The sequence below is a fragment of the Nothoprocta perdicaria genome, unplaced genomic scaffold (genome assembly GCF_003342845.1).
Source record: "Nothoprocta perdicaria isolate Ctin4 unplaced genomic scaffold, notPer1 scaffold_90, whole genome shotgun sequence".
NCBI classification, from domain to species: Eukaryota; Metazoa; Chordata; class Aves; order Tinamiformes; family Tinamidae; genus Nothoprocta; species Nothoprocta perdicaria.
In genome coordinates this window covers 410,315-436,723 of record NW_020456199.1, presented here as the reverse complement: position 1 = coordinate 436,723, position 26,409 = coordinate 410,315, and the positions used below count along the sequence as shown (strand labels likewise).

Genomic DNA, 26,409 nt, shown 5'->3' with positions numbered 1-26,409 from the left:
TTCATGGCAGTTGCTTAACCATTCAGTTCTTGGTAAGAAAGTAGCTACCCGAAGAAGTTAATGTCTGGATATTGGAGGTAACTCCATGTATGTTACATATTCTTCATTGTTCATTCATAGAAATTCTACAAACCTTCATGACTTACATTCACTTTTTATTTCTCTTAGACAAGATGTCAATTTAATCAGTTCTAAGGGGTCACAGTGAAACAGTGGATGGAAAAAGCATGGATATTTTCTAATAAAAATACTGCAGACTGGCTCTGCAGTGCATTATCCAATATTTATTCTATTTGTAATGTTTGATAATTAAAAAGTTTTTGGCCACTTTTTAAATAGTGGAACACTTAGGCACTGGACTAATTTCATACTCCTTTGCTGTAGTGCGTAGGAATTACCTGTAAAAAAGATAAGAAAAAATGGAGGGCATGGTGGAAACATGATCAGAAAAGTTAAGAAACAAGGTTTAACTTCCCTCAAAAGGGACTCAGATTCTCGGATCTCAAAGGAAAGAGGAATCTAAAGATGGGAATCATAATACTCATATCTTAATTCTACTAACCTACTAACATATGACATGTTAGAGTTAGACATACTAACACCATTATGTTCTCATTCTCTATAGAACAGGACAGTAATGGATCCGTTACTAGTGGTAGGACACAACAAGAAGGAAGTCCCATATGAAATTTTCAGAATAAGTTTATAAATTTATTCTACATTTGATGACAAATTGAATGTCACAGGCTAGAGTTCCTAAGCCAGCTTCCCCCGCCAAGTATGGTAGAAGTTAAGAGATACAAGCTCTTTTAAATCCAGTGGTGTGTTCCTGTATTCCAATATAAGATCTAATTAAATAAACACAGTAAAAGACCTGCTGTATATTCTGATGTGATATTACAGAGTTGATACAAAGAGTATGAGTGTACATATGGACATACCATGCAACTGTCCATTGAGGAGAAATAAAGGACTTAAGAAAGTATAAAACTCTTTTTTTTTTTTTTTTTTTTTTTTTCCCCTAGCTATATTGCTGGGCCCATTGCCAATCACAGGAAAAACTACTTCTCATACAAGGGATTTCCTTTGCTGTTTTCTGTCTTCATCAATAATTTAAATATAAGTTTATTGTGCTTCTTTTTGTTTGGTATGCACTTTTGAATTACATTGTTGCACTGTTACACTAAAGAACACTGTTAAGAATAACAACAAAAAAAGTTCAAAGAATTGAATATGTCCTGTAGTTTTGTATGAAAGCTGTCTATATTGAGATAGAGGTTCGATATTTAGAAGTATAACTTCTAAATATTTATTGCTGACTCTAATTAGAACTTTTTTCTGGTTGTGTGCCAGCTTTTGAAACAGTGATATACAAAGGTATTGAACCTCCAGAAACTTTTTTGCTTTTCTGAAAATGCTTGTCTAAAGGCATTCAATGAAGTAACAAAGCACAGAGTACTTGATTCTTATGATTTATGTACAATACAGCAATTCATTCAAGAGGCTCTACTACCATTGTATATAGTGCATTACATGTTAAGGAATACAAAAAATAAATTACAACCTTCCAACCCTCAGGTACCTGCAACTTTTATAAAAACTAAAGCCAAAGCTTTCAAACATTTTTCATTTTTAACTTTTGTGGATATATATTCACATACAAATTTCTGTTAGAGTCTTTGAATTTTGCACTTTATTTTTAATAGTTTTGAAATCTATATTGATTTTGGATTATCTTTTGCATTATTTTACCAGCATTTGCCTTTGTTTTTCCTTCTTGTTTTATGGCTTTTCATGAAATGAATCAAAATGAATTTTGGTTTGTTCCTTATTCCTGCGCTCCCCCAGYCCAGCTCCTCACATTTCTTCTATATTTGTATGCATGATGCCAACTTCTATAATCCTTTTGAATTCACAATGTATTTTCTTTGTTCTCCAGCTCCCAGAGCATGGCCTCATAAGAATTAGTGGCAATAATTTCAATTTTATTTTGAGAAAAGATCTTTTTAGTTGACTATTTGTTCAGAATGCTTCATATGCAAACCTAGGATACTTCGGTCTGTTCAGAAATCATTCATTTATTCTATAGTATAATTATTAGAGGCTGCAGAACTCTGATATGTAAAAAAGCAGTTTGCTTAAAGTTCTAATTTCTAAACATGCACATCACATGTGTAAGTATATCTATACATATTTAAATAAAGCTATATTACCATCAAACATAATTAAAACAATGAATACATGTAAATGGGCATGTATAATTTGAATTATGCACTTTTTAATATGAATTATGATGTAGAGCAACGTATTTTCCAAATCAAATTGTAATAACATAGAAGAAAGTTACCTTGAGTAGATACCTTTTGGTGCCAAGATAAACAGTTCTTGCTCATTGCACATGTGCGATGYAGGCTGATTTCCTTAAAGACTGTTAATTATCCCAACATTTTGCAATACTGATATATAGAGGAATGTAATTTTAAAAAACTAATAAACTTACCAAGTAGCAGCTGGTTGCATTGACACACTAAAGAATTTAGTGTTTTTCTTTGTTTTCTTTTTTTTTTTCCCTCACTCTAGAAACATTGTCTTCCTTGTTTTAAGCGCATAGGGCTCTTATACAATGCCTGAGCACCATCTGTGCTTAAACTTCGTAAACATAGTAACTCCTGTAATAGCTGTCCACATGCTTTTGCAAAATATCTAAGAACCTAGAAGTAAAGGAATTGAGACAGGGAGGTTAAATAATTTGCCTAAAGCCATGCAACAAACAATTAGCAGAGACAGGATTAGAATTACAGAATTTTGGCTCTCTGCCCTCTAATCTGTCCACTAGCCAACTGTCACTTCTTTTGGCTTCCAACTTCATCTCATGAAGCCAGACACCAGCAAATTAATTTTCTGAATCTTCTTACTATTTAGGTATGAGCTGAGGAGGTAACCATAAGTAGAACTGATACTACTTCCTACTTTTGTAGCATTTAGGAAGAATATATTTGCCTGTAAAATAAAAAGAAGAGTGCAAACATTATTGATATTTATGTTTTATTAACTGGTACTTTTACTTGAAAGATGAGAATTTTGATTGTCCTTTCCGATCGTTATGGAGCTTGCAGAGTGAAAATCTGTATTACAGAGCAAACATATAAATTAGATTTTTTAAGTAAAATAGACTTAATTGTGTCTTAAAAGTTATCAAAGGCTTTTATAGTCTCCTAAATTAAGAGRCACACACTAAAAGCAATAGAATGGACAAAATCATAGAATGATTTTAAAATACTTAATATCAAAACACTAACTTGAAAAATTATGTTTTTTTCTCTGCTTAAAGTTGTCTGGGTATCTGCATCTTTTGGTTGTATACTTTCATGCTATTGGCTCGTGATGAGTCCTTCACTGCAAAGATTTGAGCACTTCATGGGTAAGGCACAGAATAAATCTGGGAATTAGCTCAGCGTGGCCTTTGCTGACTCAGACTCCCCAGGGTGCAAACCTGAACTGTTCTAGATTATTCCAGTTGGTCACTGAGACTTGGTCTCTGGATAACTACAGACACAGAGCAAGAGTGAGGAGAAGAGTCTGGGACACCGGTAATTCTCTCAAGTGGGAGCTGGCTGTTAACTAGGACTGTGACATCCGCCTAGGGGAGATGACCAAAGGGAAGTGAGGCTCGTCATAATCTGTCGATATGACATTGATAAAATTCACTTGGCAGTGATTTTAACTCTTTTATACTCTTCACATTTTGTATGGATGAGAGCAGTTTCTGGCTTTTCTTAACTGAGTCACTAGAAAGCTTTGTATTTAATGGCCAAATAAGCCAGTAAATGCTTGGATGAAAATTCTTTTTATCTCCTTTTATCTGGCCAGACATGAGACTCCTAGTTTGTTATTTTATCTCCTTTTGTAAGTTCTTGACTTAATATGAATTCCTTGAAGTGTTGAAGTATTTTGCATTTCTTTTTCTTCATATTAAAAAGAGAGGAGTGAAGATTTGATAGGTGATTTGATAGGAATGGCACAATGAACTAGTATTATGTATTTATATGCATTTTTAGTCACTAAAAATCATATTAAAATCAATTAAGGAAAAGAAATATTAGTGCATTCTGTGTAAGACATGTGAAATGTTACAGAATCATAAGATACCAGAGAAATTTACTCTTCAGGGATGTCAGATTGATAGATTGCAATGGAACAGGATTGTACAAGAGGCCTTTGTCTATATCGGTTAAAACAGAAATGGACTTGTAATAATTACTTTTTTTTTTTTTTTTTTTTTTTCCTGAGATTGTGATGATATGCTTATTTTAATCATGCTTGTGCTGTTTCATTTAATTTTTGATCTAATTGACACCAGGTCATGTACACATTTAGAGAAGATTCTAGTTCTCACATTTTTGAATAAATCATAGTATATTTCAACTTTGTTCTGTGTAGATCCTGTAGAAGTTCACAGAGCAAATACTATGTTAATGAAAAAGATACATTTTAAGCATGGTACTTTTTGCATATTGACAATGCATATACTTCATACTGACAAAAAAATGTGCTTGTAGGATCTTGAGAATAGGTACTGTGTGTAGAAGGACACTGGTATAGGACTGAAAATGTGGTGTCAAAAATACTGACAGTGTAAATACACTGTAATCAATGCTTACACATTTCTGTGCTTATRCATGGCTTATATAATACCTTTATCTGCACAACCATATCTTGCAGCAGGCTAATTGTACCATGCCAGCTGCACTGATGCATCTTCATTGACCTGTAAGCAAGGTACTGCGCTGTAATCCTCTGAGACCTTTAGTCACTGGATCTTTTATAATACCTGTATAGTCATCTGAACTAGTTTATGGACATCTGCTTATGTACCAGTTATTTGTCACACAGCAGCCCATACCAAGCAGTTTATTAGGATAGCACAAGCCTTCTCTAGCTGAGCTTCACTGCATAGCTCTCAGAGCACCTTGTCTTCAATCTCTTCCATAGGAAATGAGGATTAGGAGCTAGAATTTTTTCATGGCTTTGATTCCTAAGCTAAGCTTCCTTACCATAGCTGAATAAAGAAGTGGAGAAAGAGAGTAATTTGGATTTGGCAACTGCAGTAGAAAGATTGAATAAATGCTATTGCATGTGCCCTTATAAACTTTGTTAAGCGGTACATAAACATAAATGTTTCTTGTTTCTACCTTAGACAAGTTTGAACTAAGGATGATCTCAGTGTAAGTGAAGAATAGTAAGCATGTGGTCACTAATACATAAAATTATGATCTCAGGTCACTTTTAGATTGTAGTAACATATTTTCACTGGGTGAGTTCCCCTCTGGTGTACAGTGAAGGGGAAAAAAAGTAAGGTGTGCTTGGATGAAAGTAAGAAGTTGCTTAATCAAATCGTAGGAAGAATTTTATTAACTTTGGTTTTCCCTGAGTGGTAATTTTAAGGATTTGTTTATATGAGTGCCTTATAAAGCAGAAACGCAGAATCTTGTCAAGTATGTAAAATTCAATGGTTTCTTTTCTCTTTGAGTCAGTCTTATCATTAGGTAGGTGATTTAGCTTTCTCAGTCACTAACCAGCAACCCATCCTGCATGTAAATGGCTACATTTGCATTTTGTTCTGTTTTTATAAACAGAAATTGAATGGTATCTCCATTCAGAGATTCAAGTGACTCAATTTTTATTCTTTCTAGTGTTGATACCTATATTTATTTCTTTATTTAGTAAAGACTGAAATAATGGCAAAGGCTATCTCTCTAGGAATAACCCAGATACTCTCAGTCACTGACTGAAACTTGTCCCCGTAGACATGGGATGTTGTTACTCTCCCTTTTCTCTTAGAGGGAAACTCCTTCGGAAAAAGATCAACTTGCTGAGTGTTTTAAGATGAACTGTTTTTGCTTTACATACTGAAGAGTAGTGTCAGCTCTCAGTTACCAAATAATTCATATGCAGTCTGCAGACATTAAAATTTGAAAAAGGAGTAGTAGAGAGCTTTGRAGCGGAATTTCCTTTCATTGCATTAGTGAATATGACAAGGTTATGTAAGGCTCCAAAGGGATGAAGTGGTGCACGTCACTAACCTTTTAGATTCAAAAGGCTTTATGCTTTTCATTTGCTACTGGATGAAGACTTAGGGCTGGATTAACTAGCAAGTTTCTCTTTTTAATTCAGGTAGATTAAGCCACACCCACATTTACATATAATTTGTGTCATTAATATGATCTACACACACATAAGYTTGTACCTGTGTTATTTTCTATTTTTCATTTGAACTTACATGCTAGTGTATAATTTAAAGGCATGTGTGCAGTTCATTTAAATTTGTAATATGTGCATTGTTTGTACATGCCATGTTTCCCTGTATGTGCATATTTTCTATGCCATACAGGCATGGAAAAAGAAGGGATTTCTTACCCTAATGCACATTTAACAAACAACAATAATATTATCTTACCTTAATACAATACTTAAAACTTCTGCTGCTCATGTTAATCAAATATTAGAATCAGCAGTGTGATGCTTTTACACAAATATAAAGAGCTGTTTTCTTAAAACAGATTTATTGCTGAAAACAAATTTATTTATAAGAGACAGAATCGGACAGAAGAAGCAGAAGAGCGGAATTGGTCTCAATTTTGGAAAACTGTTTAGTATTTTCTGTGGCATTTAAAAGAAGATTAAAGCTTGTAATCATACAATGAGGGTAATGGGTATTCAGCACTGTCACATAAAAACTGTGTGAATACCTTGGGGGTTGAAGGCAGGAGGCAGTGGGGCAGCTGGGATGGGTTTGTATGTGACATTGGAAGCCTCTGAGTTTGCTCGGTCCGGGCAGGCGGGTGATCCGTCGGCCCAGGCTTCCCTTTATGCTCTCAACAATAGCTCTCTGCAAGGCAGTAATTGTTGGTAGGGTTCTGTTCCGCACTAAGTGTCCTAAGAATTTGTCATGAAACTAACTTAGATTGTTCTGATGTTTCCTGCAACAATTTTAATAGAAAAAGCACATCAAGAATTTTTTTTGGTGTAGTCTTCTTTAGAGTGCAAATGTGTTGGTCAATAGTATTAATTAAATGCTTTTTTGTTTTGCTKTTGTTTCATTTAGTTTATTGTTTAGGAAAACTTTTATTTCCTCATGTAATAAGTTATAAGTGAGTATGGCAGTGAGGTGCAGGGGTGATGTTAGTTGGCAAATAAATGTCTGCTGCTGTCTGTGTTGTTTTGGATTCCTCCCATATCCCTGGGGCTCAGATAATGTCTGTGCCTAGAAAAGCATGCATAATCCACAATGAAATGAGCTGGTACTAAGGTCTGTACAGCCTGGGGATACAAATTAGGAATGTGCTATTTTAACATTAGACCTTTTGGAAAAATGTAACCTACCTATTCAAGTAGTAAGGCCTTCCTTGCAAGTATGTCATTCCTTTTGGTATTTTGGGCAAGAACAGGCTCTGGTCAGCCTAGTAACATGATGCTGTGAATTGCAGAAAACTTAAAACATGAAGATAGATAGACTTTAGTTTTAATACTTTCCTTGAGAGATCAGGAAGTGACAATCTTTTCTGAGCTGTTACTGAACTTGTACAGAGTGCACATTTTGGCTYATGGGAGGCCGAGGAATTGGAGACAATCAGTGAAAAGAAGAAGAAAAAATTGTTGACACTTTGACATAATATTTTGTTCTGAGTCTTTTTGTTTCTAAAAGGATACAAAAAGCAGAAGGAAAGTGGGTCAGGAAATGTAATTATATTGTAAAGTTTGTATTTATGTTGTCTTAAGGGCTGAATTTTTAAGGGAGTTTTATGGAGTGTGTAAAGGAGTGTGCATTATATTCATCCAGGATTTGGGGAAACAGTGAATTTCTATCTGATTTTTTTTGTTGTTTTTTTTTTAAACCAACCATAGTCCTTGATATGAACTGACATACCTCTATTTCATTTAAAAGACAAAAACTGCTCATTTTCTTTCATAAGATAACATGTGTATTCAGCTGCCCAGCACATGATATCACTAGAAGTGTTGAATGACTGAGGTGTGATGCTATTTTAAGATGTTTATGGTAAGAAGTAAGAAACTTTCACCAACTTATACATGAGAGCCAGGAATCCTTTAAAACATGCCTATACATAACTTTCAGATTTCGNTTTTTTTTTTGTGAATGTGAAATAGAAAAATAGAAAAATAGAATTTAGAAATTAGAAATAGAATAGAATTTAGAAATAGATAATTAACTCTCTTACATAGCCAATTTTCACGTACATTTTAAGTGCAAGTTAGACTTAAGGCAAAGTAATTGCATATAGCAATGATCAGCATAACTGATGTCACAAATCATGATTAATGAGTAAATTAGCAGTGAATGTTGTAAATGAGTCTGCTTTGAACATTCCTTTTAAGAAAATAAATGAGCTCAAAAAGCTTTTCTATTAAATATTGTGCATATATATAATAGCTTTTTTTAGTATAATAACTCCTAAGGGAATTATGGTAAGGAACAATAACTCTTGTGTCATTTGTAATGTATCTGTACAGTATTGGGCTGAACTCACATACAACATTTGCCTGTTCTTTCATCTTTATCATAGTTTCATTTTGCTTTTCAAGACAGGAAACTCCATCATTACTGAACATAAACCAGTTTATAGACTCTTAGTGTATTTACCTGATAAGTTAGTAAAAGAAAGCAAATATTACAAACTGAGACACAAAGAGAATAAAGTGAACAGTGCACTTTTTTTTTTTTTTTTTTTTCTATGTAGGAATTTTGTACATTTGTGAATGGGAAGAATGACTTTAGAATTTAAAATCAAATTAGAGACAGTCATATACCAAACTGAACTGAAATCACTAAACCAGTAATATGTAGGGAGTCTGTACCACATGACAGTGCCCACTATTCAAACGTGTTAATAGACATATGAACTAGGTTGTTTACTTTGTGATAAACTTTCATCTTTTGAGTGAAACATTAAAAAGGTTTGATGAGAACAGGTGAAAGGAATATCATCTTTCAGATTTCATGGCTATAAAATCTGGCCTTTACAACCAGAAGATACTGCAATGTAAGCTGTAGTCATTTGTGTTAAATTACTAGGAACCAAATGATTTGGGAAGAACCTTGACCATACTTCAAGTTACCTTGTTTTTTCTCCAGTTTGTTTTACTTCTTTCATACTTGCTATGATACCCAACAAATGATGTGATAGGATATGAAGTTTGGAAACTTTTATTCTGGTTTCCAAAAAAGTCAAAACTGTTTTATATTTCAAGAATGTGCTGTAGTGTAGACATAGGTTGAATTATGGTACTCCAAGGCCTTTCATTTAAAGCAAATAGAGAGGCTAGAAACAAAAACACATAAAAGCTTACATCCCTATGAAACTTGTCCAGTAGGTCCACATGATGTGCTTGTTATATTTGTGTTGCAGACCTTGTACAGCATATGCTCTTGCTTTTAAAGAAGTCTTATGTTAATCTGTTAAATCAGAGATTTTATTTTCCCCCAAAATCTTGTCTTAAGCAGAGCTTTCAGTAATTGTGGAAGTAAAGAGACTAAAAGATACTCCTCATTTCAAAAACATTTTTCAGACATTTTATTTGAATGCAATGGACAAATATTACTTGCACTAAAAGGATAACACAACATACATGACCATTTCATAAACTGTTAGATTGTTCTGGCACAATAAATTCACAGCTGAACGTTCAGAATAGTACGTAGGTGAAAAAAAAAAAAAAAAGATTTCTTATGCTAGTGCAAGCAAATGCTTGGACAAGTTTGGATGCAATTCAGTTATGGGTATGTTTTCCATAGCKGCAATATATATAAAAAGGGATAACTTACTGTTCAATAATGATAAATGATTTCAGAAGTTCCTGTGTCCATTGAAGGGACAGATTGGCTGCTTGTGAGGCAGCAGCTGAGCTTAAACCCAAAGAACTTAAAGCCCAGTATATTTAAGGTGAGCTTCCAATAAATTCCTTTTTTATTCTTATGTCATCCTGTAATTGGCAATAGTTCAGCAACCATTACCTGACCTTCTCCATACTCCCAGCAAGGGCACGTTACGAAATACAAGAGGGTGGGAACCTTACGGCCCTGGGTGGCAAGGTCTGAGGAAGTTTCCCTAATTATGCAAATCTTCTGTTTTACAATTTTTTTGATCATCAATATGCAAAATAAAGATAGCTATCTAGGTAGATACTGATAAATAAATAAGCTAAAACAACAACAAGGGTTAATTATGGCTTTTGTGTGTAACAATCAATGTTATTGCAGAAATACGTGCAGAAATAGGAGGTGCTGGTTTCAGCAAATTTGCAGCAAATTTTACTTTCATTATTTTAATTACAATTCTGTAATTTTAATTGCCACTTTATTGAAACATTCAAGTGACCAATTAGAGTTTGAAAAAAGCTGAAGTAAGCTGTCATARGATAGATGATAACCTATTGTGTATGATTTTTTTTGGCAGAATTAATTGCACTGGAAGGTTCCCATGTAGATATGTTGCTGTGCTTAATGAAGTGTGCTGGAGAGAGTTTTTGTTGGACTCTGCACTGCAGTTGTTAAGGGAGATTAAAAATAGTTGTCAGTTTTCAATCAACACTGCCCTCATGTTAATAAGCAGAACTGTGTGTGCAGTGTAATTGTATTTCCTATCAGAGTGCCTAGCAGCTTAGGTCAGAATCAATGTCACAAAACTGACAGCGTTAATTGTGGAGATATTTTGTGTCAAACTTTAATCAACAACCTTTATAAAAATAAAGGCAACAAGTCCTACTTTTTAATTCTGGTTCTGTTCAGGTGTGATTACATGTATGCCCACACTCATGATGGTCAATTACATCATATATGATGAGTGTGTTAAAAAGAGGATGGAAAGACATCAGCCTGTCCGTGTGGCTCACCATCGATAAACAGTCTGAGTGCCTTCTAGTGCCTTCTAGCCAACCTATTGAACATGCAGATGTTATCCTTCTTGTGCGGTTGCTGAGCCTAAAGCAGAGAATTTAACTGATTTGTCCAATTATATTTTATTCTGCAAATGTATCAATGACCTGATAAAGCCAGTCTTTTTTTTTGTGCAGTAAATGTGTGAATTGTCCAGGACTACTTTTCTATTTCTCCATATCTTATGTGTTTAATACCCCTACTTTTTCAACTAAAATAATCTAACTTTTGTCATACTGTATGAAACTTTAGTGATAAAAGTATTTCTTCTAACATTAGAAACTGGAGTACCATTGTGCTAGTGTTTTCTTAGAGTAACTTATACACTTAAGAATCACTTTTAATTATGCAAAACAAAATTTGACCAGCCTCRTAACCCTGTTTTTCCCAATTGTATTGGATTCTGAAAGAATCATAGAATCCATATGGTTGAAAGGGACCTCCAGAGATGATCCAGTCCAATCCCCCTGCACACGCAGGGTCACCTAGAGCATGTGGCACAGGATTAGAGACACAAAGATTATCACCATTCCTTTCTGCACTGGAATTTGAAATATCTTTTTTAAATGTAGTCAATCCTGTCATCATGAAGTGGTACCTTAGAGCATCACTTTTATAGAAAAATGTAATCTGGGAATTACATCATTATATCACAAATATTCTCATCTTTTCTATCTGCTTCTTGATAGCAAGTGTTGTTAGATCATAGATAACTCTTTTGCTAGTTGTCACTCCAGAAAAAAAAATAAATAAAATAAAATAAAACAAAACAAAACAAAACAAAACATAACAAAATGTGTGGGATTGGAAAAAAAATGTTATCCTCCTATTTACGAAAGCCAGGTTAGGTTTTCTGCCTTAGTTCTGCGAACTCTTCAGAAACTAGCCAGTAATTCTTTTAATAAGTCTAGCAGTTATAGTCCTTTTTCATTACACCGAGCCCGGCTCAAACCAAAATGTTTTGGAAAAACTAGTTTTGGCTCTAACAGATATTAAGCTTTGAGGAAAATATTGAGTTTTATATGTCCTGCTAGATAAACTATCTGGTAACCAGAACTGCACAAATTGTGAATTTCTCCCTGGATAGGTATCAACGGTGATTTGGAGGGATATATACGGAGTGATAGATAGGTAGGGAAGATTTCCCCTTCTTTTTCTCTCTCTCTCTTTTTTCTCTTTTTATCACTTCTGCAGTTTGCTTTAAATCTGTAAAAGCATGCCTCCACCATTGACAGAATGTTGTTTAGCAATGGTAGAAATCCCAAAGGTAGATTATTTTGCTCTTTTTACAGGTCTAGTTTAACATAGTCCTGTGTGCATTTTGTTTAATCTTTTTTTCTTGCTTTCGTTTGCTTTGCTGTTTAAGTATCCGTTGTCCTCATGCTCCCAGGATAGCTAAGTTAAATGTTGCAGGAACAAATGCACAGTGCAGTCCTTACATGAATCGCATTTCCTCCTTGACCCTTTGATAAATCCAGCAAATTTTGAAAAACAGACCCTGTSTCTAAGGAAATAACTATCTTTACTGATGTGCAGATTATCAGCGGGTCAGTCACTGGCTGTATCAGTGTGACATACATAGTTAGGATTTAAAAGCTGCCTGTGAGCTGCTCTGCAGACTTACTGTGTACTGATGGACTTTGCCCACGCAGTGTTTTCCTTTCATTGGTTTGAGGTTCAACATTGAATTGCAGTATGTCAGAAAGAATATAGAGAGAGTGACAGAGCATCAGTTTTCACTTGATGACGTGCAATCACAACTTCTGCCACAAAATATCAACATATCAGGTTCAGTCATGTCTTTTTACATACAAGAATGCTAATTTAATACGTGCAGAGGAAAGGATTCAGAGCTAGCAGTTCTGGTGAAACCCAGACGTTCTTCATCAGAGCACATTTCTGTCTTTTCTGTGGTCAAAGCTTAAAGCCTGTGACATGGCAAAGAATTTTTACTTCGTTTGCTGTAACTCTGTGGTTTTTTCAGTGTAGATTTGGAGATTTTCTGTCATCAGAGATGTTGTAAGTTCCCCGTGGCAGAAGTGGCACATCATTTTGCCGTGCTGAGACTTGCAGTTGTTCTTGTTTTGTGGCACTGTGTACTCAGTGAACTGGTAGTGCTCAGTTGTCAAAACTAGCAGTGAATGTGTTCAAGGATGCTAGAGCACTGAGAAGAARTGAGCATGGTGAATAATTATTTTGCTTGACATCCCTGCTAAAGAAAACGGTAGGGGCATTTTCAGGAACACTATGTTTTTAATGCATTTTTGAAAATTAGTTTTGTTTCTGTCATGTCACACATTAACAGCAGGGTGAAAAGACTCAGTTTGTTTCATACACCTAGGACAATCCACATCTTCTTGTATGTAATTCGTCAGTACACACCAGCATGGAATGTTTGATTATGATAATGGCCACACTGTATTTCTTGACATTTAAAATGATTTCAATATTTTTTGCATTGTTACATACGTACCCATAGTCTGCTGGGTTTTTGTTTTTTTAATAAACAATGTGACAAGAAGTATTGCCTGTCAGTTTAGCACACAACTATGTCTAAGTGGTTATACATTAGAAGAGAAAAACAGCAATTTAAAAATAAACTCTACCATGTAGGTATATAGCTGTCATGATAAGAAAGTGAAGACAACCGAAGAGATTGAGAAGAGAGAGGAGCTGTTTATTGAAAGTTAAAGAGCACCACAAATGAATTGTAGGCAGCTGTTAATGATTGATTATATGTAACAACTTAAAATTGATACAGCAATATTAATTATTGATATTGATAACCACTTAAAATTGACATAGCAATAAAACTTGATGTAGCAAAATTATTTTCCTATTATTGATAAGTATTTYTTTCAAACCATTTAAATCAGCAGCCTCAAATATTTTGCATTTTTATAATCTGTTTATCTAAGTAAGGGAATGATGTAATAGCATTCATGATGATAATGGCATTCATGAACTCTTAAACATCATTTCATAATTTTTATATTACTCACCAAGAGATGCCTCTTCTTGGTATAATTGAAGGTCTTGTGTCACCTAAATACTGATAAATGAAATTCAATAACATTGTAAAAAAAAAGGAGAAGAGAAAAATAATAAACATTTCTTTTCTATTAGATTTTTTTTTTCCTATTCGATCTCTTTTCTTACACCTGCAATAGTTGAACATTTTGTTCACTACTTCTTTCTGACAATGGAATAATTTGGAAGAGAGCAGAAGTTACGTGTGAAACTTTGCACAAGCATAAATCTCTTTTCTATTGAAGTCCCTTCTGCTCAGACACATAATCCATTGATTTTTACATCCACCAGCACAAACTTGCAAATACTTTCCTGTAAATGTCACTGATTTTAGTGGCTCAAAGGTGGGAAGTCTGCTTTCATGACACCCTCTGATCATAACATCAAGTCATGAATCATGATCTTATTTAAGCTGATTGATGAGCCCACTTTGTAACACAAGACAAATTCAATTTTTTATTTATAATGGCGTTAAAATATAATGTGTGATCTTGCTATTCCGATGCTATTACACTTCTGTTTTAATAAAATTTCACTAGTAAAATATGTAAATGGTTTCCTGACTTTTAGCTATTTTTAACACTTTATCTTGCAGAAGAATACTATCACTGGAGAAATTAAACATTTCCTCTTTCTTTTTGAAATTTTGACTCTTTTTTTTTCCCATGCCTACTGCTCAAATTAACTTTTTTTATTTTTCTGTTTCAGCACCACCAAAGTTTACAAGAACTCCCGTTGACCAGACAGGGGTCTCTGGAGGAGTCGCCTCTTTTATCTGTCAAGCTACAGGAGACCCAAGACCTAAAATTGTCTGGAACAAAAAGGGAAAGAAAGTCAGCAATCAGAGATTTGAGGTATTAGGTCCATTGTTCTGTTCCTCTGAAAAACATTAATTCTAACTTGCTTCTAATCCTGTGTGCTTTGTTATTAGTGATTAAGCGAATAGGGGATCGAGGGATAATTTAGCAGGAGCAGTCCTGTGAAGATTTTGTTTTGGAAACTAGTTGTGCATAGCACCATGAAAGAGAAAACTATTGCTGCCACTGTTTTCTAAATCAGCATGATCCAACTGGGGAACCTTTGCATGCTTCTGTTCTGCCTGCTATCTTTTTCATGAAGGAGATGAAGGAAAATTATTTGAGCAGTAGTTTGTGTCTCCAGAGAGTAAAATATCATCTCTTGCGACAGTCTGAGCTCAACACAGACCTGGCTTCTGCTGCCATAGCTGCTTGCCACTATTGCAGAGGTACAAGAGAGACATTAGAGTTCCTGCTGCTGAAGGGAATATGCCAAACTGGCTTGCTTTTAATTCCTTTCTCAAGAGCAGGCTTCGAAGTGGTCTTAAATAAAGCTATTTCCTCTGCATCCATGACTGTTAAAAGAAATGGTGAACATTATTTGTTCAAAGACACATTTTTTTTTCCAAGAAGAGTTATTCTGTCCTTTAGCAGCAGAAACAATTAAGATCAAATATGGGCTGACATCTGACCTGAATGAACAAAAAAGTCAAAATGGGAAAAAGCATGTAAGAGGGATATCAAAAATGGGATTAACTCTTTGTAATTTTGGCTGTGTCTCTGCTCAGTGTATTTGTGTATTTTCGATGTCAAGACACTTTTGTGTAAAGAAACTAACTGTTTGGCAAATGACTACTGCTTATTAAATGGCCTAATCCACTTAATAAGCAAATGAACTAAGAAATACATGTAAAAAGTTCACTGTAGAATTAATCTGTGTTCATTTTCAGTAGTTCAGTAGGATAGTTTGCCCTGGGGTTTAAGGCTAGCCTTGAGTGAGAAGAAAAGATCTGTATTCTGGTATAGACAAGATTTTACATTTCTTTCTGTTTAAAAAAATATTTTAATACTTTAGAAATTCTTCTGTTAATGAACAGAAACTCAATATGTTCACTATCCAGGATAATTCTATGGAATTATGCTTAATACAGTATGAGAAATAATGGCATAAATAATATTGGTTGCTAGAGCCAAGAATGATTTGCACCTTGCAGAACATATGCAGAGTTATAATTGGACAGAGGGGAGAAAATCACAGTTCTGTCATAAACTCTGTGCAATTTTTCCCATTCTGGTCACAAAATTTTCAATCAAGGTCAGCTGCAAACAGTGGAAGATTGGGCATGTGCATGTTTACTGTGTTGGTTCAGCTTTGCTTTATGGTGTGCTGTATTATTTGCTTCGTATTTTGGTTTTTTGTAACTGGATTTAGGGAGAATGAGCAAAAATAAATCCAATGGTTTTATTTCCATAAAAATATTTGAAAAACTGTAAAATATTAATATAAAATGTTTTAAAAATACCTTCAGTGTAATGCTGAACAAGCTGTACAGTCAACTAGGATGGAATGTATTTCAAAGAAATACAGAACACAAAGTATTTTATTACATTTATTATAAACACTGAGCACAATACTTACAGAGCATCCAAGTAAAGTACAGAGCACATCAACATTTTAAGCAGCTTCCTTTTCCAACTAAAATAAGGTCATTAATTCCTGCTATAGAATCTGTAAATAACAATAAATCAACATTAGAAATGAAATTCAGAATATGCGCATGCAACATTTGAGAAGTGAAAGAAAAATTCAAGAATGTCAAGTGCAGCAGTAAGTAAATAATTAGTTGTATTTCTTTTCATGTTCTCTCAGATTAATATATTCTATACACCCCTGTGTTTCATTACTTGGTGATACAGGACATTAAAAATGGTTTATCTGGCCACTGATCTTTATAAAAGCATAGTAAATAAAGATAGAAAGGACCTCAAGTATCCATTTAAAGCTATCTTCTTCTCCAGGGATTCTGGGAGTTACATGTTTGTTTTTACAAAAACAAACACCTCCCTTCCAAAGAAGGAAGGTGCCTTGCAGTTTCRTGAACCTTGACATTAAATTTTTTTTTTGGCCCTATCTATCCTACAAGAATCTCTTTTCCTGACAGAAGTAGGATTATGTGATTGTTTTATTAGCAAAAGAGGAACACAAAATTTATTCCTTCCCTCTTTACAGTGAACTATTTATGTATTTGAAATGGGCATGGGGAAGGGAATGGTAGAATGGTTTTGCTTACAGAATAGGTCTTATGGCTGCATAACATTCAGAATGGAACAGTAACCATTTAATGCATATAGATGTAGATATTTGTGTTGTGCAGATCATTTCAGGACAATGGCCTTACTTAAGCAACAAAGGAAAATAATTCATGCTCTGGCCTGTGGAACCAGATTCTGACCAGAAAACCAGATTATTATGTTACTTCCATTTAGACCTCTCTCACTCTTAAGAAGAATACAAACACTTATTAAAGTTTGTACGTGGAGGCAAAGTGCATATAGTCATAATTCCCGAATCCTGTACCCTATCTCTTAGTCTCTTAGTCTCAATGAGTTTAGAGATCTGAATAGCTCAAATGTGTGTGAAACATTTATTGTTTCTTCCTTAAACTGGTCACATGCTTTATTGTACATTTTTGGATAAAACTGTGTCCTGTGGGCTAAATGCATAGCTGAACTGAGTGAACTCCACTCTGTGGGGAGCATGAGTATAGCCTGTGACAATTAAAATGGATGTCACTGGCGAATGAAGGCAAAGGGTTGAAGTTAAGTGAAAAAAGAGGAGCTGCTGGTGAGCTTCAGGATAAAAAGCAAGAGGCATTAAGTTTTGAGCTATTTTCTTGCCACCCTTGTTGTCTTTTTTAGTCTTAGCCATTCTTGAAACTATCTTAGAGTGGAAACTGCTCTTTGAATAGCAGTATGTTACCTGGCATTGCCACATAAACATATTCCCATCTGTGCTGAATTTGTGATTATTTGCTATCTGAAAAATGACCCTGGCTTTGACATCACAAGTACTGATCGTTTTATGTTCAGGCACAGATTAACTCAGGGGTAGGCCTTTGTAACAACATCTGTGACAGCTGTTGTTTCCTTCAATAGGTAATAGAGTTTGACGATGGATCTGGATCAGTTCTTAGAATACAACCACTACGGACTCCACGAGATGAAGCTATTTATGAATGTGTTGCTTCCAATAGTGTCGGTGAAATAAGTGTGTCCACAAGACTCACTGTTTTACGTGGTAAGYCTTCTATAAATATATATATCTTTTTTGAGCTGAAAGTATTATAGTATTGCAAAAGGAGAGTTTCCCTGCATCCAGGAGAGTAAGTACATTTTTTTTTTCTTTTTTTAATGGGCTCTGTTACAGTCCTAATGCTGYTTAATATGAACTTCTTAAAGAAATTGAAAATAGGTTTCTCACTTTTCACTGTAAAATGATAGTGCCAAATGATGCTAAAGAATCTACAGAGTAGACTGAAGAATAGAAGCTATCATTTAACCAAAACAAAGCAAGAGAGAAGTAAAACAGGAGTTTGCATATAGAACAGTTATATTGAATACTTACACACTTTTTCTTCAAGGTGTAAGAAAACATTTTAAGCAATTATTTTAATATTTAAAGTAGTTTTCTCCAATGCCATGATTGTTCCCTTCTTTTATCTTTCAAAAGTTCTTCTCAGTCTAGTCAATAAAGATGACTAAAGATTGATAGTAAAGATTGATAGTTAATTTCATGTTTTAACAACACGACATAGTTATTCTTAGCCTCTTAAGACAAGTTTGTGAAATTAAGTGAAATTTAATAGTTGTCAGTTAGACATTTTGGAAATGATATAGATTAAATATAATTCAAATTATATTAAAAATTATAGTATAAAGGCATGAAATCTAAATGAATATATTCATTCATATGTATTTATAGAATATATAAATATACCTATGTACTTTCAGTATATCTAGATATAGGTTTCCTGACATCATACCTGTTTTGTAACCTATAGAGTGTACTTTGGACCCAAGATTATATTAATGTAATTATTCTGAAAGGGGTAAGAGGTTCATGAATGAATTGAGACTAGTTGATATGGAGAGGTAGGTATAACAGGACAACATAATGCATTTCTGGCAGGGTTAAAATAGAAAGAGCTATAAATACGTTKACTTGTTGCATTGATTTTCAAGACAAAAGGTACTTCAGTGGTTAAGATCTAGACCATAGGCATCTCTGCGTTAAGCTTGTACTTAGAAAGTAGTGCTGTCTAGAAGTCTCCTTCCAGAGTCTATATCCAAACCCACAAACTATTACTTCTTTTGCAGTTCTTTGCCTTTAAAGTCCATTCTGAGAATTGTGTCGGTGGAACAATGCTTTGATTCATTCAAAAATACTGAGATACTCAGTAGAGATTGAAAGACATTGGCTCTTTGTTGGCACCATGGTGCTTCTTTCATCGGCACCACAGAGCTGCTTTCCTTTTCTTGGCATTTCACTTTGATTAAAAACACCCTATGCTGTTCTTTGGTCTTCCAGACGGAGCATCACAGACTTATTTGTGGATGCAGACAAAGTATCTTGCAATAACATGTGCAAGAGTATGAATTATTCTGAAAGAAGAAGTCACCTCCTTTAACAATAACATGTTTATGCTATCAAATTTCAAGAGTCTTTTCTCTTCATTTTTAAATTATTTTTTTGAATAGTATGCTGTTGCAAAGTTCTGCATGGACTGTGAAAATCTCTGCTGTGATCTTGGCAATCTCAGCTTCAACTACCAACTGCATTGTTTCAGTATGCTCGAGGACTGCAGTATTGTAGAACAGAGGAGTGCAGGCTTCAAGGAAGGCTGGACAAGTAGAGTAAAGCAGAAAATCTGTTTATATTATGCAGTCACTGCTGTTGCCTTTTTTGTTTTGCTGTCTGCAAAGTAGAGAGCACTACATAAGTAAGGCATTTAAGCACAAAATAGTATATATTCTCAGTCCACTATTTTCTCCATTTTTGTTGATTATATTATGTACTGTACAAAAAGTTGGCATGCTGCATCTTTGTAACAAAAGCACTGCATATGAATGGAAGAATTAAAGTAAAATTTCAATGAGAGGTTCTTAGGGCAGATAATACTTTTTATATATATCTTTTTTTTTAACTGATTAATGTCCAACAGTCATTGCTACATGGAATGAAAAATGAAATATTTACTGAACAGTGTATCCCTGTCCATGGGTACAATTAGAGAAGTGTGAGGGAGATGATTTTTATTATACCCACAAAAGTACAGAATATTTCTATACTATTAAGAAAAAAAGAAAAAGGAAACGATGCACTGAACATTTTCATCTTCTGCCATCAGCAATAGATTCCATGGTAATAAATGATAATTTCTGCTTTCTTATTGTACCAACTAGAGCTAAGAGGAGAAGGACTAGTACTGTTTTTGAAGTAATCTGCTTCCTGGGTCCATGATCTCTTGGGACATGTAAATTAGATAGAAGGAGCAGTAGATGTAAATTTTAAAAATAAGTTGTAATTTACCTCTCATTTGGTTGACCAGTGAGATGAAAGATCAGTGTTCATTAGCTGCATAATAGAAAAAAAATCACTGTTTTCCAACTGGAGCTGTGTAAGCCAAATATAATGGCATTTACCTGACTTTATAGTTAAAGTGATTTTTGCTAGTGGGACGGCTAATAGGACCCTTATAAACTGATTAAATAGAAAACAATGAAGTTAAGAAAGTTCTGCATACACAGCGAAGACAGATATTTATCTGAAGTATACATAGCATAAGAAGTTTAAAGAAGCAAATGTTTTTCAAAAAACTTTCACAATTTTCAGTTCAACAGACTGTGTTATACCTTGTGACCAGAATTAGCATGTTCATTACAAAATATCTTATTAATACCTCTTTCTGTAGTTGAACACTATTGTTTCTACTCTGAAGATGGTTCTTTGCAATTTATGTAATAAATTCTCTGCTGAGGAGCTGTTCATGAAAGATTAAAAAATAAAAACATGTCTGCTTGACAGTCGCACAAAAGGAGTTTTTGCAAGAGTGAAATACAAGGAGAAACAGCCAATATATATAAAACTTACTGGCAGTTTTAGKATGGAATATGCAATACCTGAATTGACTTATAAAATAGTCAAGCAACAGAAATATTTCAGTGCAATATTATAAATTATTTTGAAATGTTTTCTGTAGTTACAGGATAAAAACATTTGCCTTCCATGCAATAAAATCTGAAACAATGAAGTGTTGGTCTATATAAAAAAGGGAGTAGGATACTCATATAAAATAAATGAAGAATATTGAGAAACAGTTACAGATTGTCTAACTGAAAAGTTCTGCCAAGAGCTTCAGATTTTTTTTTATAGCTAATACTTTTTGTATTTTCAGTCATCTCCCTGGACACAGAATTTGTTAAGTAATTTTTCCCCTAATTAGTGATTAGCTTGTTCACACATTTTTTTTCCTTAGAAATTTTCAGCTGTGTTGTTATAGAGACAAATTTTCTCTTTTTAGGCATAATATTTTATTATGAGGTACCTGCCTCAGTTAGTATAAATCTATAGGTGTATGTTAAGAAGCTTGTTCTGAAAAATATGACAGTGAGTTGAAAGAAACAAATAAAACCTCAATACCAGATATGTTGATAATGCTCAGATGCAAATCCCTGTAAGGAAATCTTTCAGAGATGATTACTTACTTTTGAAAACTAAGCATAGATTGCTAGACTTAAAAACCTTTTAAAAGTTCTCAAGAATGTACCTATATTCATCATATGACCTATAGTCATCAGAKTATTTTTGAAGAATTTGTGGCAACTTTCTCTCTTATAAGCAATAGCTCCTCTCAAGAAGTATCCTTTCAAGTGTCTAATTCTTTACGGATTATTTTAAGATGATTGTTTGTTCAGATTTATTTTGTCAATAAATATACAGAGAGAAAGTTTATTCTTATTCTGAGCTAAGTAGTTATCTCTTTGTAAGAGTTCRCTTTTCCTACCTTTTATTCTTCAGTGAATTTCAGCAGTCCCTGAATTTCATCCAACCAAGATTTCATTTTCACATATATGTACTTTTCACAAGATCAATCTAATTTTGAAATATTAGGAATAGTGTAAAAGAATTAATTCCTAACATACAGCATAACATTTTTAAATCTACCAACTGGATGGGTTATTTCTTATTTGCTCTTTTGTGTATACATATATATTTATAGATAGATAGATATAGGTATAGATATGGAATTTGAGTCTATGTGTGTGTGTTATGGAAAAAGAAAAAAAAAAAAAAGAAACTTATATGTTCCTATTCATAGATATCCGACAGTTGTGATCTAAGAAGAGGAACTGAAATAATACCAGACAAAAACACAACAGCCCTATTTAGCTTGAATGAATTCTTTACCAGGCTGTTTTTGCTAAGAATGTACACCTGTTAAATACTTTCAGATAAGAGCTCAGTGACTAATTTTAGCATGACCTCCATCTGAGTATTCCCATTCTAGGATCTAATGGCTATGTATACTGTTATAATTATTTTTGAAAACAAGGATATATATGTCTGACACTTGGAAAAGGCAAGCTAAGCTGCCCTAAACAGATCAGTTATAAAACATGTAGGTTCTTCTTAAAATATTTTTTTTTGTATGCTGGTTACCTATGATGATCAATTCTGTTTTCTTAGCCATCCCAAAATCGGTAGAAATCTGTCATGAGCAAGTCAACAGAGACCAAATAGAAATGTGTTAGCCAATGGAGGAGAAAAGTTTCTGCTGCAAGTCTGTCTTTGCAGATTAGTATTAAGACATATAAGGATGATTTCTGATCAAACTTAAAATAAAATATCCTGAAGAGTGGATCACTACTATTTGCAGTGATCTGGTTCTTCAAAAACTCTGACCCATATATGAACAGCATACAGACTTGGTATTATGAATTGCTGTTACAAGAAAAGTCAGAGGATTAACTTTATGCACAGCTGCTAGCTATTCTCGGTGAGGATAATTTTGCAAATTTCTGTGCTACAGTTTTGATATTTTGTAGCACAAATATGTGTACACATATGTAAAAGATACATATGTAAAAAAGTAAAATACATACTTAAAAAAGTAAAAAACTTTTTCCTGTTTCTACTTGCAGATAAATATTCAAATAAAGCTGCAGTCTAAATATTGAGTTGTTTTCTACTTACAAATTCAATTTCTGTTTTTTTTTCTATTTTATCTGACATAAAAATAAGTAAAATTTAATTTGGCTTAGAAAGCCCCTATGTACATAGAAAAACATGCTTACATGCATACATCTACACATCTATATATGTATAGTTATATACGTGTGTGTGTGCGTGTGTGTGCACATATGTACTTATAATTCAATTTTACATTTACATTAAGCCTTTTGTCCTGGTATAGAGTCCCTTTAGTTTGGAATAAGGACTTAAGATTATACAAGCTTTCATTATTTGTCAGCATAAAACATTGTCTTCATCAAAGCTAAATGACATTAGAAAATGTTTCTTATTTCAGTTATTTGTAGCTTAAAGTTTACATGCAACATGAACATATATACCAATATGACCACTCACTATAAAGTACACTTAAAATGTTTATTACCAGTATAGTTGTCATTACTGCGCAATGTGAAAAACTAAAGTCAGTAGTATTTTTGTGTGTGTATTTCATATGGATTAAAAAAAGCATAATTTTACAGATGTGTCTAACAAAATTATATGATCACAGCTCAAGTAGTCGCTTAATAATGTCAAATGTCTGATGTAAGGAAACTAGTGATCTTAGCATCTTTATAGGTTTCAATTCACGGTATATATTCAATTTCACAGCATTATACCTGTAGGATACTTTGTATAACATAACAAAACCAAGWTGGTTTCTGGAAAGAGATATTCATATAGTGGATCTAACTTCAGTTTTCTAAATTAATGAATGAATATGAATATGAATGTTTTATTAAATACAATACTTAGATGATAGAAATATTTGCTTAAATGTAGGAAATGCTTGACGCTAGTGTACTGAATGACAGCAAAAGTAAATTAATTCACTATGTGCTAATCTTGAAAAGCAGGAAAAATCTTGTAAGAGTGCTTCCTCATGYGAATCTTAAGAAGTAATTTAGAAATTAAAGATAGCCTATGTAATGCTACAGACTATTTGCATGACCTACTAATAGTTCATAAAATAATATGTATTAAAATAATCGTTAATTTTCTAAGATTTAACATAGGAAACACAAACAAAAAAAAGAATACAAACAGAAATATTTAAAATGTTTTTAGCAAACATAAAAAGGTTTAAAAAAATCTGAAATTCAATTCTGTTAAACCAAAAAGTGATTTTTTTTGATAGTGAAAACATATCTGAAGCAATGACTTCTAATTGATACAACAAAGAAGAAGTTGGGGGAGCAAGAGAGTGGGGAGCAAAGAAGCTTTTATGAATACTCCAAGGCTTATGTATGATATCAAATCCTATCATGATACATATCACATGAGGTATTTCAATGCCTGCTGTAAACTGACATGAAGTTTTGCAGCTGGTTTACTACAGTTCTGCATATTTTGGTACCTAAGATACATTTGTAAGTCATCACTCAGTAGCAAATGGAATTTCTTTGTTTTCACTTACAAATGGATAAATAATTATCTGAAAATTTTCCTTGTGTCTTAAATTATTGCAGTAAAATGATTTACTATAAAGCTACTATATCAGTCTGCTAGAATTTTACAGTTGCCTAGTAATAGCAGTATTTTACCACTTTGTTATATTGATTGCATCTTGTGACGTACAGTGTTACTGCATGCTTAATATGCCAAGAGCAAAACATATTAATGAGGTAGATTTTCAAGTGAAAGCATTCCAAAAAGTTTTTCAGCTTGAAATAGGACCACCAAAGGACCTGAACCCTGATTTATGATACTGTGGACTTTCATACCATAGACATCTTTTAGGAGATACAACCTTTTCTAAACAACTATTATTTTAAACAATTATTTTAAACTGCAATATAGAATGATATATAAAGGAGAGTGTTAAATATTTGGTTTCACAAATCACCTAATTTTTAGTTTAACTTTTCTGCCTGAACATGAAATAGACTTTTTAATTTTTGTGCTCATTCCGGTGCTTATTGCTTTTCGGTAACAATTCATCTGAACTAGATCCTGGAATTGTATTTATATCCCATCTACCTTCACCTTCTTTGTTACTAGAAGGTCTTTGTATATCAGAGAAACCCATGTACGCTGCTAGAAATGGCAGTTATAAAGTGTATTTTTTGTAACTGCATTTTTTATATTCTGGTTCAGAGCTCTTCTTGGCTTCCATATATTCCATTTCTTTTAGGTTTTGCATTGTCGTAGTTTCACGAAGCATGAAGTTTATTTCAATAAAACATATAATCTTGTCTTAAATGACATTATCAATGCAGCTTCTAAGATAAGAGAATCTATATACACAACTTCTACCTTAAAGCTCACAAATAGATTTATTTGGGTTTGGCTGTACAGATAAGGAAGACTATCTGGGGAATCCTCTTCATTATACCTACATCAAAATGACTTTCAGTGAAAGTGAATTGAGAACCTGAAAAGTTGCCATCCTTTTTTTTTTTTTTTTTTTAAATGCTTATGACTTTAAAATTGATTTATTGCAAGAAGATGATGACAGCTTCAGAAAACTATTAATAAGTCCCAAAGCAATCATTTGTTCCTGTGGCATGTTTCATATCACAGACTGCATTTAGAATATGTGGAAGTAAGCGGGAAAACTGTTTTCTTTGTTGGACTTCAGATAGGTCCAATTCTTAGGGTTTTTGTTTGTTTGTTTTGTTCTGATCTATTTTGTTTTATTTCCCTTGCAAAATGTTGCATCCACAAAGGAAACAAAACAAAAAAAAAATCTAAGCATTATATGTATTCATATCTTTCCAGCCTAGATTCCTAAATCTAGGTTTATTAGTAAGTTTTCCAATAGGCACTAAACCACTAAACACTTCTCACTGTTTTCTAAATCATATACTCAGATGCTTTGAAAATCTTATTTCTTACATAGTATTTCCTCAACAGAGGAATAGGTCTAAAGATATATCTTTATGTGAGATACTATTTTTGTATCTAAGTAGCTGCCTAAATCTAAGTGTCTGTGTGAGTAGGTATCCTTGAATAATCTTAGGGATAATTTTATGGCCTAATTTTATGTATTTTAAATCTATTAAGTGGTTGCAGTAAAAACATACAAAATCTCAGCCCTTTGAAGAATCTCTCTGGCCTTACTGTAAATACATGTTTCATCAGCATTCAGAATTCAGCCATTCATAAAGAAAATGATATGGGTAGAAGTGGCATTGCATGAGAAATAATGACTGGAACACCAGTTGATAAAAGATGTAGTAAGGCGGGATTTTTAGATTAAAAATGGAAATAAGGTAGAACTAAAAACCTTATGGGAACATTCATTAAGGGTATATCCTAATGTTAGAGGGAAGAACAGGAGGAAGGGTTGAAACACTGACTGAATGGATGATACTTTCATCTTCAAGAGTTAATGT

General features: G+C 33.5%; 1 protein-coding gene across 1 annotated transcript in view; it reads left to right on the top strand.

Annotated features, from left to right (window-relative positions):
- Positions 1–22,593, top strand: part of LOC112958810 (receptor-type tyrosine-protein phosphatase delta-like) — a 58,377-nt gene extending 35,784 nt beyond the window's left edge. Inside the window, exons 2-4 of the mRNA XM_026052741.1 lie at positions 14,693–14,838; positions 17,938–18,079; positions 22,529–22,593. Coding sequence (XP_025908526.1) covers positions 14,693–14,838; positions 17,938–18,079; positions 22,529–22,593 — 353 coding nt within the window. The remainder of the gene's footprint in view (positions 1–14,692; positions 14,839–17,937; positions 18,080–22,528) is intronic.
- The last annotated feature ends 3,816 nt before the right edge of the window (positions 22,594–26,409 follow it).